At 42.7% G+C, this 16,971-nt stretch overlaps 1 protein-coding gene across 1 annotated transcript in view; it reads right to left on the bottom strand.

The window, feature by feature from the left end:
* Nucleotides 1-3,956, bottom strand: part of FAM171B (family with sequence similarity 171 member B) — a 77,862-nt gene extending 73,906 nt beyond the window's left edge. The window contains exon 1 of the mRNA XM_062188894.1: nucleotides 3,737-3,956. Coding sequence (XP_062044878.1) covers nucleotides 3,737-3,956 — 220 coding nt within the window. The remainder of the gene's footprint in view (nucleotides 1-3,736) is intronic.
* Between the last annotated feature and the right edge of the window lie 13,015 nt (nucleotides 3,957-16,971).

Here is a 16,971-nt window from a genome sequence, read left to right as displayed (position 1 = left end):
ATACCTCCCATCTAATGGGCCAACAGGGTAAATATAATATGGGGTTGTCTCCACTACCACCAGACTCCAAAGTGATTCTCCTCTGGACCCTCAAATATTTATTTCTAGCAAATACCAGTGCAGATAGAGAAATCAGAGCTGATCTGTCCACTGCGGAAAGCAACTGATTTGACAGAGCCAAACCTTAGTCTGTCTTCATTCTCACTACTCCCAGAAGACAGTGTTTTTAGAAGTTAATAAGAAAAATGAAAATGTGCTTTTTCTAAAATCTTGATTTTTAAATCAAAGTTTTTTTTTAAATCTCTCTTATTTCTCAGCAATATAAAGGAACAAACATTCATAATAAAATTCAAGGTATTTTAACCAAGGTGTCAGTGGCAATTTCTCCACTATGTACTGATAAGACTAGGTCACATACCAGTCACTGAACAAACATGCCTTTGTTTTCTAAGTTTTTTTCTTCTCATAAGTCCAAAGAATCAGAAGCTACATAGAGACAAAGAATGACCTCAGGCTCAATCACAGCTATTTAAAGATATAATTTGTTAATAGCCTTCCAGCTCGTAAGAGGATTGTTAAGTGCAGTTAGGTAAAAATATTCTCGACAGAACCTAGTAAGTTCACTCAAGTATTTCTGTAAGTCCTCTATAGTCAACATAAGATAAACACTAAAATTAAAGATCTAAAATTTACACTTTATAACCTCTACTTAGAAATCTTTATCTAAAATTTGTATACATATCCTGCTAAGTTCCAATGAAGAACTGCACAAGATATCAAATGGCAAATGCTCAGAAAGTGGAAGTGATCCTTGATGCTAGCATATTCATTCATGCATTCATTCATTCATCCAACAACTGGTTTAGTGTCCACTCATACCAGATATTCTTGTGGATGCTAAAGAAATGGCAATGAACAAAAATGCCCTCTTAGAGCTTACATTTCAGTACAAGGAGACAGACTGACCAAAAGGGCTGAAAATAAGAAGTACCATGGAGAATGAATCAGGTTAAGGGTAGAAAGCTGTGGATACTGCTACTTAATACATTTGCTCAGGAAAAAGTCCCTCAATCACAGTGACATTTCAATAAACCTGAAGCCTTTGGAGTTCCAGAATCCCAGGCACAAAAGTGGCAAGTGCAAAGGCCCAGCACCTGAACCCACTTCAGACTTAAAAAAACACCAGTGCAGCTACAGCAGAGTTAGGGTAAGGACCAAGATGGAAGGGAGGGGCATGATACAAATGACTTACACCCTCATGGGCCATTTTCAGGATGTGGGCATCCAGTGTGAGAGAGATGGGGAGCCACTGGAGGACTGAGCAGAACTGATCCTGTATAATATTTTATTGAAAGACTGCCTGGGTCCAGTGTTGTGGCCAGGCAGGGTAAAGCAGCTGCCTGAACACCAGCATCCTCTATGGGCACCAGTTCAAGATCAAGGTGCTCCACTTTCCATTTAGCTCCCTGCTAATGTGCCTGGGAAAGCAGCAGAGGATGATCAAGTCCTTGGGCCCCTGCACCCACGTGGGAGACCCAGAGGAAGCTCCTGGCTCCTGGCTTCAGCCTGGCCTGGCCATGGCTGCGATTTGGGAAGTGAACTAACAGATGGAAAATCAATCTATCTCTCTTTCTCTCCCTTCTTCCCTTCCTCCCTCCCTCCCCCTCTTTCTCTTCCTCTCTCTGTGTAACTCTCTCAAATATATCAATCAATCTCTTAAAAAAAAAATTACTATATGTGTGAGGACACTAGGAGAACAAAGGATGAGACAGGAAGACTGGTTCAATGTTAACAAATCACAGTGCATGCAGAGGAATATTTTAACTTTATCTGCTTACAGGCTGGTTTCATTATATTATATGGATTGATAATTGAATAACTAAAATACCAGTCAGCTGAACTTCTTGTTTGCCACTGGCTTGACTGATTAGTTTTTAAGAAATAAGAATCTTTGTACTTTTCAGGCTTTAGTAGTTCCTTCATGTAATCAACCTAATAGGTAAATAAAACAAAAATTGCTGATTTCCAAACAATCTTACTTTTCAAAGAATCCCTCAAAAAACTCAGAAAATATTGTAATTTGCATACTAAATACAAAAGGTTTCATATCATTGAAGTTATTCACAATCCTCATTCCAACATACACCATAGTAGTCAAAACCAATTTAATATTTCTGAAAGCTAAATTGAATAATCATTTATTGCAAAGCATAAAACCTACCAACACTCTCCAAGACTTCAGTTGCATATTTGAACACAATCGCTGCATCTCCAGTTTTCTTAAGTTCAGTGAGCAGCATGTCCACCCATAGCCTCACCCAAACCACGCTGCTGTCACTTTAAGTTATTAGAAGCTGTAGGAAAACCAGCGCACATCGCATACCTTTCAGGACTTCTGGCCATACTTGAGTGCTATTAATTGGTTTAAGAGGGTATCAGAAACACATGCTTTCCTGCACACTTTGGTGATTCACCCCATGCTCAAAGCACTCTGATAAATTAAATCAGCCTGGCTGTGTCATGAATCACAGCTGGCATGCCTGAGTACTGCTCTTTGATGATGAGCAAGCAATACAAAACAAGATGCTGATTCCAGTCTTCAGAATCTCATCTTCAGCCCCCTGTATAATGTTACTAGGCAGGATTTTAAAACACCAACAAATGTTACAATAGAGTATGCCCTGGTTTTGCAAAACCTAAGCCCACCTGCCAGAAAACTGATGGGTGTAGTTTTTTTGTTTGTTTTTTTGTTTTGTTTTGTTTTGTTTTTTTCCCTTCCCAAATAATAGGCAGCATCTACAACAAGAAAGGCAACTGGGTAGGGAGGTGGGGAGACATTATTTAAATAGCTTATCCAGCTTTCTGCTTACCAGGGAAGCTTTGGCGGGGCTGGGGTGCACAATACGCAGGACCGGGGGGACTGTTTAGCCACATATAACACAGGTGTGTTCTGCACAGTGTAGAGCTCTGCCTCCTTCAAGTTCTCGAGCAAGCAGGGTGCTCTCCCTCTCTTGGGGCAGGCTCTGCAGTACCACCTTCCCTCCAGACTGCACTCAACTGTCCCTCGCCGCTCCCTTTCCCTTCCCTCCAATTACAAACTCCGGCTTCATTTTGTCTCATTCCATCTTATTGTATCGAAGGCATTTTTGTGTTTTGTCTTTTATTTGGGGGTGGGGGGGTGCAAATTGCCTTAAACCCTTCCTGGCTTTCTGTTAAGTGGGCTTAGGTTTTGTAAAACCAAGATTTCTTTCTCCAGGTCTAAATTTAAATATAGTAGGCGGGGAGAAACGTTGAAACGGGGTGTGTGGGTGTCTATGTCAAGATTCCTCCGTGTCTAGGAATGAGAAGGATAAAGAACAAAAATACAGAAATGCTAAGAGGATTTGAGGGTGTGTGTGTGTTGTGTGTGTTTTCACTCCCAGGGCAAAGGGAGGCAATCAGGAAGAAGGAAGGGGGAAGAGAAAGATCAACCGAGGCAGTCGCCCTCCCCCACCCTTCGACCCCTCTCCAGCCCACTGCAGCGCCGGCGCTTCCCAGAAAGCTCGTTACCCGGAGGGCAGATCCCCGATCCCAGCGCCAAGGACCCAACACCCGGCAGGCAGGCAGGCAGGGGAGACGGAGGGATGAGGATGCGAAGGGACGACGCGGGGAAGCAACCTGGATGAGGAAGAAGCCAGCGCGAAGGATGACATCGATGGCCGAGATGGAAAGGCAGGGCCGGGCTGCCGGGACCTACCTGGAACAGTCAAGGTAGAGGCTGCCCCGGGCACCCCTGGCCTCTCCTCCTCAGCCTCCTCCCGCTGCCTTTGCTGCTGCTGCTGCTGCTGCTGGATTAGACTGAGGTCGGAGCGGCTGAGCTCGGCTCTGGCGGCCGCGGGGACCAGCCGCGCCTTCAGCAGCACCGCGGCCAGGCCGAGGAGCAGGGTGCAAGGGACGCGCCGGCAGAGCCTCGCCATGGCCGAGAGCCAGAGGGCCGCGGCGGCATATTGCGGGGCTCCGGGCTGCGGCGGGCGCCAGGGTTGCGGGCTCCCGGCGGCGCCCGCTCGCTCGCTCCCCCTCGCGCCGTCTGCGCGCACAGCCTCACGCCGAGCGGGAGGCGGCGGAGGCGGCGGCCGCGGCGGCTTCGCCTCCTGCGCACGTGACGCGCGGGCTGGGGCGGGGCGAGCCGGGCACCCGCAACCCCGCGCCGCCCGCCCGCCCGCCGCCGCCGGGTTGGCCCGAGAGCGCGGCGGGGTCGGGGCGCTGCGACTCGGGGGGCCTCCGAGGCCGGCCGAACAAGCAAGCAGAGCCGTTCTGGGGGACTGGAGAACCTTCCGACCTGCCCCCACCCCTCCCCGCCGCTATTCAGGCAGCGGGAAAATGTGCAGAAAGTGGGGAAAAAAATCCCCGCCCCCCACCAGACCCCCAGGTAGAAAAGAAGGGGACACGTTGATTATGATCATCTCAACGCTTAATGTGGCAGCAACGGGTCGAAAAGCCAGGGTCTCCTAACCGGATAAGCTCTGCGGCATCCCAGCCATCGTTGCTTACCTGGAAGTTCCACTATGGCTCTCCGGTTTTTGACTGCCTGAGTGGGAATTTCCTTCTACATCTTAAAATATTAATTACATTTTGTCTCAGTGTAGCTGGGCTACACTTCCTATTTGTTCAAAGAAATCTTGCTAAATACTAGGAGCTTTCTATACACGGGCATTTAGGTGCGTGGAACAAGTGAGATACAATCCTGGCGTGCTAAAAGCTCACCACCTGGGGAGAGGCTGCATATAAACGAATTTTAATCCAGTCAAGTGGTTGCAACTGGAGAAGCAGTATAGTGTCCCATGGATGCACAGCATTGGGGGAAATTCGTGTATAAATAGAGTTGAGAAACGCTGGGAAAGATGGGATTAAAAACGAGTGACCATTCCACACATAGACGGCAACCAGCCCTCTAAAAAGTGGAGGGGGTGGTGTGTGGGTGGGCGCCTGCGCGCACACGCTGACCTGCACGTGTAAAACCCAGACCGTGTTCTGTCCACACCGAAGAATGCGGCTCGCGAACAAGCAGACAGAAAGGTAATTTTAGCCTTCCCCGGAAAAGGTGAAGAGACAAAAACTCCCTACACCTGACAGCCCAGCGGGCAACTTAATAAGGTCCTGAGAGCCCAGTCTGCATTCAGACTGGGGTTTTTATGGACATGAGTATGGCTCCCCGTTTCTTCTCTCTGCCTCCCTCTTTTGGGAAAATCTGAGTGGAGGACTTCTGGATATGGAATTCTCCTAAATAAACCCCTCTGGACAATACTGGCCATCAGACTTCTTATCGATTGAAGGAGCAAATGAGTCCTTCAGCCCAGAAAGGAAATTCAGTGAATTTCCTTTTTCTTTTTTTTTAAAGATGTATTTATTTACTTGAAAGGCAGACTTACAGAGACAGAGGGAGAGACAGAGCAAGTGAGCTTCCATCTGCTGGTTCACTCCCTGGATGGCCCCAACAACCCCAGTCTGGGCCAGGGCAAAACCAGAAGCCAGGAGCTCCCACCATGTGGGTGCAGAGGCCCAAGGACTTGGCCATTCTCTGCTGCTTTCCCATGCACATTAGCAGAGAGCTGGATTGGAAGTGGAGCACCCGAGAATCAAACCGGTGCACATCTGGGATGCCACTGCAGGCCATGGCTTTAACCTACTGAGCCTCAGCACTGGCTCCAGTGAATTCTTTTTTGATAAAGGACAGGCAAGGACACCTTGAGCTAGGGGAGTCAGACAAGAGGCTGGGTTCTACTTTCAGGACTTGCTACCTCATTCCATTGCACATAAGATTATTTTCTTTAAAACTTCTCATTTTCTTCAGTCCCTCTTATATACACAGGCTAATATCCACCTAGCTGCCTTAACAATAGCACAGTGAGCTTAGAACATTGTGGGCAGAGGAGTGACTGTGTTAAATGGAGACCAGGTCATTAAAAATAATAACATGGGGACGGCTCTGTGGCATAGCAAGAAAGGCTGCCACATGCAGTGCCAGCATCCCCTATGGGCTCCAGTTCAAGTCCTGGCTGCTCCACTTCCAATCCAGTTCTCTGCTATGGCTTGAGAAAGCAGCAGAAGATGGCCCAAGTCCTTGGGTCCCTGCACGCTCAGGGGAAAACCTGGAGGAAGCACCAGGCTCCTGGCTTCAGATCGGCGCAGCTCCAGCCATTGCGGCCAATTGGGGGAATGAACCAGCAGATGGAAGACCTCTCTCTGCCTCTCCTTCTCTCTCTGTGTAACTCTGACTTTCAAATAAAGAAATAAATCTTTAAAATAATAATAATAAGAGCATTTCTGTGGTACCTGCTGTGTATCAGGGACTCTGAGCTCTTTACACATATTAACTCTTGTAATAAGCTTGCTGTACAAGAAAATGGAAACATACACTGTGGACGATGATGAAAAAATTGAGAGAGGTTCAGTACCAGTTGTGTATTTTAAGAGGACCACTTTGATATCAGCATGGAAGATGGATTAGGAGGTGGTAGATGAGACACAAAGTATTTAGGTACCTCAGTTCAGAGACATTTGCAAAAACCCATGAGAATTCAAAGGCCTATGAGACTTGAAAAGGAGAAGAGAAAGTGAGATACTGGCTTTTCGAGGCTATTGGCTATTTGAGGCTAGAATCAACACGAATGGTTGGTCAAGGCCGTGGGATGGGGGAAAGGGTGAGCTTGTCTGGTATGAAACACAAGTTGCCAGACTGATCTTGGGTAGCCACCTATGACACTGTCAGCATCAACTGGTGATGGATTGCAGAGTGGGTCTAGAGCAATGGGCCCCTGCTTGGTCAGTTGTAGTCTCCCAGTGCCACTGTAAAATGTAAATCTCATCTGTAAATGTCCATTTACCATCGTGGTTGATTCAGTTGATTGAGTGGACAGTTGAGGAGATGAACTTGGGAAGGTGAAGTTATCAAGTTCCCACACCTTTCCCCCTTGCTCTTTCATCTCTGTGCTCCAATATCTCAGTATCTCTATGGTAATGGGTGTCATGGTAACTGACAGGTCTACCTGCTTGGCTAGATGCCCATGAATCCGTTGACTCTGGTCCACTTTTTTCTACAAACCCATATAAGTAACTGAGAGGCATGGCTAGATGCAGCAGCCTGCGGATGTGTCGCTGTAGGTGGCTATCTGTGGCTGCATGTTAAATGTCCCTGGGTGTGTGTGTGTCCAACCACTGCCAGGACACACAGGCCCCACTGCCATTGGGGGGTTAGTGGCTGCTCCTTGTCCATGTCTCACTGCCACTGTGAGTAAAGGAGATAGAAACACACAAATGGTTACAAGTTATTCTCTGACCTGTTGGAATCTGAATTCACACATCCTGGGCCCTACACCCCAGGCGTACAGTCCTTTTTTTTTTTTTTTAACCCTGCCATTCTTACATATATCCCTCTCAATATTTTCAACTTGCTGGAAAACAACAAGCTTCTCAGTTGTAGAAAGTTATTCTGTGGCCAGCATTGTGGCGCAGCTGGTTAAGCCACTGCCTGGAGTGCTGGCATCCCATATGGGCACCAGTTTGAGTCCCAGCTGCTCCACTTCCTATCCAGCTAATGCACTTGGGAGAACAGTGGAAGATGCCCCAAGTGTTTGGGCCCCTGCCACCCACAAGGGAGACCTGGATGAAGCTCCTTGGCTCCTGGCCCAGCCCTGCCCATTGCAGTCAAGTGAGGAATAAACTGGTGGATGGAAGATCTCTCTCTCTCTCTCTGTGCAACTCTACCCCTCAAATAAATAAGTAAATCTTTAAAAAAAAAAATTATTCTTTGATCATGGGTGTGAAAATAGTACCTATCTTACCATAAAGTATAATGATAATAATAGGCATTTTACACACATTATCTCACATTCTCAAAGCAGTTTTACAAGTTAGCTCTCATTATCCTATTTAGTGAATGGAACCAATGAAGATGAGGGAGGCTCTGTGTCTTGCCTAAGGCCCCACTGATACTATCTGGTACTATATGACTTTACTGTACTATGCTGTTTGGAACTTCTACCACAAGCTTGTATTGACTTTATAGTCATTTTTAAATAAAAATACACACATATATTACTTACAAAATAGATGCCAAAGTGAGTCCCCTCACACGGAACACTATTGTTCTGTCATTGGTTTGCCTCATGTGGGAGCAGGAGCCACTGTGGGGAGAGGGCTGAGTGTAGTGAGCCTTCATTAATCTCATCATGCTGTTTTGTTGCATTTTCTTCCAAGTTACCCCTGCTCCTGGGGAGAAGAAAGAAGAAAATGGAAAGGGCTCCAAAAATCTGACTGGTGGATCAGAAGGAAAGGAATGCTGCCAGGATACCTGTGTCTTGCCTTTCGGTGGCCAAATCATCTTTAATATATTAGAAATAGACCTTCACAAGACAAAAACCACTGAATGGTGGCCCAAGTAGAAAGTCAGCCCCAAATTTTTCAATACTGTGGACTCTTTGAAGAGAGTATTGTCAATCATGGATATTTAAGTGGTTTTTAAATGCTCTGTTACTCATTAAGTTTAATTTATGTGCAGTATAAAAGCCATGTTACCTGATGCAGTCAAGGCTAATGTTGAATCAAAGAAGTTGGGCAAAGTAAAAATCAATATATCCTAAGGATGTATTAAACTGCTTATTTGATCACTGTGTTCCTAAATCTGTATATCTGAAATACATGAAACTTGTATAACAAAATTAAAAAAAAATAAACTTACTTGACCTTAAAATAAATAAATATATATTCATGCACCAGTCTTTTGATTGAAGTACAAGAATTTTTCTTTGTACATTTAACCACATCTTAGAGTTTGAAGTCATAAACAACTATCATAATTCACCCCTATGATTTGCAGTTTTAGCTTAAATAGGAGGAATTCTTAAAAACCTTTGACAAGCAAATTGAGCATCAAGTTCTTCTATGTTCAATTTTTTCCCAAACTTTTACAATTTTCCAACATGTTTAGTGTTATACTTGGTTTACACAGGAAGAATATACTTTCAAACTTATATTCCATCCATTCATTAAAAACACATAGAATTGGCAAAAATAGAATCTTGTGAACAAATATAACTGGATTTTGGCACATGGAAAAACCAGCCAGTGGGGGATAAAAACGAGCTGACAGTCAGGAAGATGTGTCCTGCTAACTACACATCCCTTAAATGTCAATCTGTGTGTTTTCTAAAGGAACGGGAAATACCAGTTAAATGCCACTTAATCCGGGAAGTTCTTGTCAGAGACATAATCCAAGAAAACACTCATGCTTAATACACCAAAAGCATGGAAATTATAGTCTTTCATTTTTATAAAAAAACTGCAAGAACTATCCGAAGACAAAGAACAATGCTATAAACACTAATATGTACCTCTTCCCTGTGCAAGATCTACTGTAAGCTCTTACAGAAACTCCAAAATGCCCACCACGGTTTACAAACACTTTTACAATCTGTGTCCTGACTACCTTTTAATATTTCCTGCATAAACACACACATGAGAGAGAGAGAGATTTCTTCTACTCCTTTGAACTAGACTTATTTGGGCTGCCCCTAAGCCTTTTCATATGAATTTTTTCTGCCTGAAACTCCACCTCCTCATCTATTTAACTGGCAAGCCTATGCACACCCTAAAGAGGTTCACTTAGATGTTACTTTATCTAGGGTACATTTCCTCACACCCTTAGGTTTTTTGTTTTGTTTTTGTTTTTTGAAAGGCAGAGTTAGTGAGAGGGAGAGACAGAGAGAAAGGCCTTCCATCTGTTCGTTCACCCCCAGATGGCCGCTACTGCTGGTGCACCACCCTGATCCGAAGCCAGGAGCCAGGTGCTTCCTCCTGGTCTCCCATGTGGGTGCAGGGCCCAAGCACTTGGGCCATCCTCCACTGCCTTCCCTGGCCACAGCAGAGAGCTGGACTGGAAGAGGAGCAACCGGGACTAGAACCGGTGTAGAACCGGGAATAGAACCCGGAGTGCCGGTGCCGCAGGCGGAGGATTAGCCTAGTGAGCTGCAGCACCGGCCAACCCTTAGGTTTTTGACTAGGTGCCCTTGCTATGAATTTGCATCACACACATTTCCCTTTACAAACCCATTACTTCAAATAGGCATTTCCTTACTGGTATCCTCATCAGTATAACTTACACAAAGACCAGGACCATCAGGTATCTGGCTGCATCCCCAGTTCCTGCCACAGCGCCTGACATTGATTGCTTCCTTGGTCACTCAGATGATTGGATCAAGAGATTGCTTTTTAAGAAGCAGGACCGTTTGTTAAGGGTAGAAGGTGCTGGAATCAGACTTCTCAGGTATTTACATAAGATTCTAGGTCTCAGATTCCTCAGCTGTGTAGTAGGAAAAATAACAATGTAAAAGAGGTAACAGAATGAGGTAACATGTAAAACAGTTTCTGACCATAGGAACTCTTCACCCAATGTCAGCTGAAATTTCTCTTGTTAATGTTCTACATGGTCATTATGTTGTATTTTATGTATTTTATATGTATAGAACATTTCATGTCATATATAGTCAATTCTCATTTTTTTGCAGTAATCATGATCTATGAAGTCACCACAAACACTGGATTAGCTAACACTGAACCATTTTTTTTGCTCCTTGGGGTAATACAGAGGTAGGTCCCTGTGAGCCTCGCATCATCACACATCCATGATCTGAGCAGTATATCCTCTTGTTTTATCTGTTGAAGGACATCTCCCTCTATCTTCTGGGTGAAGTTGATTATCACAGTGAGATGGCCTATAATGAACAGAATAAAGGCCCCAAAAGAGGTCCATATCCTTTTCTCTACAACCTATAAATATATTACCTTACATAGCAAGAAGCATTTTTCAGATCTGATCAATATAAGAACATACAGAGGGAGAGATTATATTAGATTATCCAGGTGGACCCAGTCTAATCACAAAATCAATTGTACTTCCATACACTTATGGTAAAAAATCCAAAAATGAAACTAAGAAAATTATTTCATGTATAATAGCACTTAAGAGAATACTGAGGAAGGAATCAATTTAACAAAAAAATGCAAAGTATATACTCTAAGAACTATAGAACATCATTAAAAGACATTAAAGAAGATTAAACTAATGGAAAAACATACCATGTTTGAATCGGAAAACTTAATGTTGTTAACATGGTAGTACTCCCCAAATTGAGCTACAGAATCAGCACAACATTGGTCAGAATCCCAGCTGACTCCTTTGTGAAAACTGACAAGTTGATTCTAAAATTATGGAATTGCATGGAACCCTGAGTAGTGAAAAAAAAAAAAAAAACATTGAAAAATAAAAACAATGTGGGAAGACTCACACACCTTCAAAACTTAACTACACTAAAGGTAATCAAGACACTGTAATATTGGCTTAAGGATAAACCTGCAGATTAATTAAAAATAACTGAGTGCAGAAATATATCCATTTATCAATGGTCAACTAATTTTCCACAAGAGTACCAAAATCACTTAATGAGAGAATAGTCTTTTCAACACATGATGCTGAGACAGAAGAATGAAGTTGGATCTTTACTGCATTCCACTTACAGAAATTAGCTTAACTTGGATTGGCTTCATAAATGTAAAAGTGAATAACTACAGTGAAGATTCAAGTCAGAAAGTCACAATCAGTATTACAAAGAAATAAGAAATCTAGTTATTGCTAATGAATTCCTTCCCCTTTTACTTCCTCACTAAGGTATACTGAAAAATTCAAAATGATTGACTTGTCTTCCATTGAGGTGACAATACCTCTGAATTTTAAAGGCATTTATACTTAATATAATCTCAGAAACAACTTTAACTGTACTTTTCAAAGTTGAAAAAAATCTAGAAGTCACCAGAAGCTTCTATGGAAAATTTACTATGTACCCTTTTACAAGATGAATAATCTCTTTCCTATTACTCTGATGCAGAGTATAATTTTCTAAATTGAATACTACTACCACTACTACCATTACTACCGCCACTACTATTCAAATACATCATTTAGTGTTTTTAGTGTAAAACTTTATAATGACTAATTAATATTCTAAAAAGAGGCTTAACAAAAAAGTAGTCCCAAAAAATTCCATTTCAGGGGAGAGGGAGCGGGAAAGGGGAGGGTGGCGGGTGGGAGGGAAGTTATGGAGGGGGGAAGCCATTGTAATCCATAAGCTGTACTTTGGAAATTTATATTCATTAAATAAAAGTTAAAAAAAAATCCATTTCGGGATAACCTGAAGATGGTGGAATAGGAAGGGAGCACATTGATAGTTCAGCAAGACACACAGGTTAATAAAAGTGGAGATACTGCAGGGTCAAGGAAGAGTAGGGGAAGAAACAGCAGCGGAAACTCTTCTGGCACTAGTGATTCACAGTGGACCTGCGTGGAGAGCGTGGGAGCCCAAGTTCGGGACACCAGCGGCAGACTCAACACACCAGCGCTGGAACGCGAGGTGAGCCGAACCGCAATAGCCCGAGACACCAGCGGGCAAGTGGAAAGAGGAGGCTAGAGGGAACGAGGCTTGAAACTCCATGGGGAAAAGTTCACCAGGCTAACTAGAAGAGAGAGAGAAAAAAAAAAAAGTGACTGATACGGACACGAGTTTCTCTCTCTCCGCTCACCCCTCAAAGGCGAGCAAGACAAAGAGCAGGCGCCATTTTGGACATACGTCATAAGCAGGGCGACCTCAGGTCTGCACTGGCCCTGAGCCTAGCAGAAAAACCTGACTCTGGGGGGAGGGGTGAAATAACAGGAGATTAGCATCTAACTTGGCAACCCAGTGGGAGATTGCAGGAGAATTGGAGCCCACATCAAGGGCAGCAGAGATTCCCTGTGTGGTCCTTGGGAAAGAGCTTCCTATCTCTGGCTCCTGTGGGTATATCATTCGCCTGCTAACTACCTCCAATTACGTTCAGCTGTGCGGAATTACTTCCCTTTTGAATCCAAAAAAAAAAAAGAGAGATTTACCACGCCTAACCTGGGAGTGTCATCTTTGACACACCCTCAACCCTGAGGAACCAAACACAGCTCTCAGTCCACACTTATCTCAAGCCTCTAAGGCTCCACTGAAAGCAGACAGTCCACTTAATATAGAGCCATAGTGTAACAAGAAAAAACACCACAGTAAAGAAACCGAATATCTCCAACATGCCATACAACAAACACAAAAACCGAGGTAACAAGAACAAGGAAGACACTATGACACCCCCAAATGAAAAAGACACCCCAATTCAAGATTATGAAGATGATGAGATAGAAGAAATGCAAGAAGCAGATCTCAAAAAATTGATAAGAACATTAAGAAGTTCTCAAAAACAAATTCTTGAACTACAGAAATCCTTAATGGACAAGATAGAAAATCTCTCTCGTGAAAATGAATTATTAAGGAGGAATCAAAATGAAATGAAACAACTAGTAGAACATGAAACTATGATAGTGACAAAAAACCACAATGAAATGAAGAACTCAATAGATCAAATGACAAACACATTAGAGAGCCTTAAAAACAGAATGGGCGAAGCAGAAGAGAGAATATCAGACTTAGAAGACAGAGAACAGGAAAGGAAACAGGCAAACCAAAGAAAAGAAGAAGAAATTAGAAATCTAAAAAATATTGTCGGGAATCTACAGGATACTATTAAAAAACCCAACATTCGGGTTCTAGGAGTTCCTGAAGGCATGGAGAGGAAGAAAGGATTAGAAGGCATTTTCAGTGAGATACTAGCAGAAAATTTCCCAGGTTTGGAGAAGGACAGAGGCATCTTAGTACAGGAAGCTTATAGAACCCCTAATAAACGTGACCAAAAGAGATCCTCACCACGACACATTGTAATCAAACTCACCACAGTGAAACATAAAGAAAAGATTCTAAAAGGTGCAAGAGAGAAACGTCAGATTACTCTCAGAGGATCTCCAATTAGACTCACAGCAGACTTCTCATCAGAAACCCTACAAGCTAGAAGGGAATGGCGAGATATAGCCCAGGTACTAAGAGAAAAACTGCCAGCCCAGAATATTATATCCTGCAAAGCTCTCATTTGTGAATGAAGGTGAAATTAAGACTTTTCATAGCAAACAGAAACTGAAAGAATTTGTTGCCACTCATCCTGCCCTGCAAAAGATGCTTAAAGATGTGTTACACACAGAAACACAGAAACATGGTCACCAATATGAAAGAAGGTAAAGGAAGGAAACCTCACAGCAAAAGATCACAGGAAGCTCAATTTCTCTTTGACATAGAATTAAACTCTGATGCTCTGTTAAAGCAATGTGTTAAAGTAATCTAAAAACAAAAAGCAATTCAAATCAATTGGCAATCTACAAAAAGAGTTAAAGATTTTAAAAGCTATTATTAAAATTGCTATATTGGTCTATTATGCTATGTTATATGTGTGTACATATTGTATGTCCACATAGGAAATTTTATTAAGAGTTTTATTTTAAATGGCTTATAGATAAGATTGTCCATAAATTTAAGCTGCTAAAATCAATCAAAGATACATTTTAATTTGTGTGACCTGAATCTGTGTATCATGTTTTAAACTTGTTGGTAGAAAGAAACTAAAAACATTTTACATGGTTGTGCTTAAGTTTACTGGTTAAACAAACTACACCATGTTAGATATTTAAGAGGTGTTTTCAAATACATGATTCTTAAAATTTATAGAAGGCATTGGACCTTCTGGTAAATGTTTTCTTAAGTTGTTATCTAATGGTTGAAACGGTTTGCTAAGTATTCATGTAATATTGCTATTGTCAGCAAGCGATCTAGGACTTGCTCCCTCATTTCTCTATTCTAAGCCCAACTTGTTCTTTCATTTCTCTATTCTCTTCAAGGTAGGAAACTAATTCTATTATGAAGGAATCTGTAGGACGTACAATTTAATCTTTAGACCTTATAAAAGAGATGGCTAACATTTTTCTGTAATAGCATAGCCAAAATAAGAACTTAAATAATAATCTCATAGCTAGATTCACTTCGCCATCAGCCAAGTATACAGTAAGTAGAAAAAACCTCCCTTTCAGACCAAAGGGAAAGAAAGTTTTAAAGTGAGAATATAATTTTCCTCATGGGCATTGTCTACCTTAGAAAAACTACTACAGAACATGCCTGTGACTATAGACTTGTAGTTCAGGCCACCCAAGATTAGAGATGGGACACGGGCAACCCCTTGACTTGCATCCTCTGGTCTGCTTGAACACAAACCAGGAGGAAAAGAAAGCTAGGCATCAGAAGCAATGGGTGGCAGGCCTATTAATGGCTTATCTGTACAGTGATCTGCCCTCAAGGAGACCCAACAGGCCAGTCCACTGCAGTGGCTTTCAATGTGGTAAGCCTGGGCTTCAGCAGAAGTCAGCTTGTGAAGAGCCCTGGCAGCTCTGCCAAGAGTTGGATCACTGGAAATGGACCTGCCCTGGAGTCGAAGGATGCCCAGGTCAGAGCCACAGATCTTATTGGCTCTAACCTGAAAAGCCCTTCACTCAGCCCAACTTCCAAAGTGACCACTGCAGCTGAGGGTATGGTCAAGTAGGGTCAGCAACATTGCAGGCAGAACTGTCAATTTCTTGTTAGAGATGCCCCCTGCCTTTACCTGGCCAGCTCTCCTCCCAGCCCAGCCAAGTAGTGAAAGTCAACAGAGTGCCTTCCCCTAGGAGGTTCACACCTCCCTTAGGATATACCCCATGTGAAGAGATAGATAGGTCTGGGCCTCTTAACTTACAAGGCCTAAAGCCCAACAGATTATTATCAAGCCCCTTCTGTCAGGTTCTATTTGCCTCTCAATCAGAAAACTTAATTGTAGCTTAGACAGCACCTTTCTTAGCTCCTCTAATAATGACTCTGTCCTTTGTTCTAGACCCTGTCTAGCGCACTTGGGCCTCATTCCTTTGTAATCATAACCTCTACTCTACCACCAATGGCTCTACTCCCAACCTGTGTGTACTGATGGTCCTCTTCCCCACTTAACGCTGTATAATTGTTCTGACCTGGTAAATGCCACTCTTAGGATCATTGGTTACTATCCTCATTCTGTCTTTTATGACCTTGTCTAAATATGATCAGAGTCGGCAAACTTGGAAGGCTTCCATAGCCTTGGCAACTCATGACGACAGCCTAGGGTGGTTACTGGCACCATAAACTAGAGTGTCAATTTGTTGGGTCAACAACAGGAGCCACTGTGCACTTGCTCCTCATGTGGGATCTCTGTCCTTAATGTGCTGTACATTGTGATTTAATGCTATAACTAGTACTCAAACAGTATGTTTCACTTTGTGTTTCTATGTGGGTGCAAACTGTTGAAATCTTTATACTAAATTGATCTTCTGTATATAAAGAGAATTGAAAATGAATCTTGATGTGAATGGAAGGGGAGAGGGAGCGGGAGAGGGGAGGGTTGTGGGTGGGAGGGAAGTTATGGGAGGGGGAAGCCATTGTAATCCATAAGCTGTACACTGGAAATTTATATTCATTAAATAAAAGTTAAAAAAAATCCATTTCAATACCAAGATCTGAGAAGTGGAATAAAAGAACTTTGAAATGAATTAGGTTTTTAAATAACATGATGGTAATTATTGTGTTGGGGCAAAATTCAAAATCTAAACATTAATTAAAACAATTTGTTTAATACTTCAGGAAATGGGGCTGACAAAGATAGGGAACAAGAATGTAAAAGGGGAGCACAGAACTTTTTATGAAATTCAGAACATTTTACAAATTGAATAAAAACATTACTTGGAAAAATATTAACCTTGCACCAAGCGATATTCAGACACCCCAGTCTATTTCTAGGTAATAACAAATCTATTTTAATAGTAATCTAGTAGTCCAGACAGACGTCCATTGTACCAGGTGATTGAATATGTAAGCTTTAGTACCTGAGCTAGGAACTCCTTCCTCACAATAACTGCTTTGAACAACACTCAGAGTATCATGAGAGGGTGGAAATAAACTCACCTGTGGCTTTGAACGGTTTGACTGTGATGTG

This window comes from Lepus europaeus, chromosome 1 (genome assembly GCF_033115175.1).
Source record: "Lepus europaeus isolate LE1 chromosome 1, mLepTim1.pri, whole genome shotgun sequence".
NCBI lineage: Eukaryota > Metazoa > Chordata > Mammalia > Lagomorpha > Leporidae > Lepus > Lepus europaeus.
Note: the sequence above shows the minus strand (reverse complement) of the source record. Positions and strands in the feature narration are given on the sequence as shown.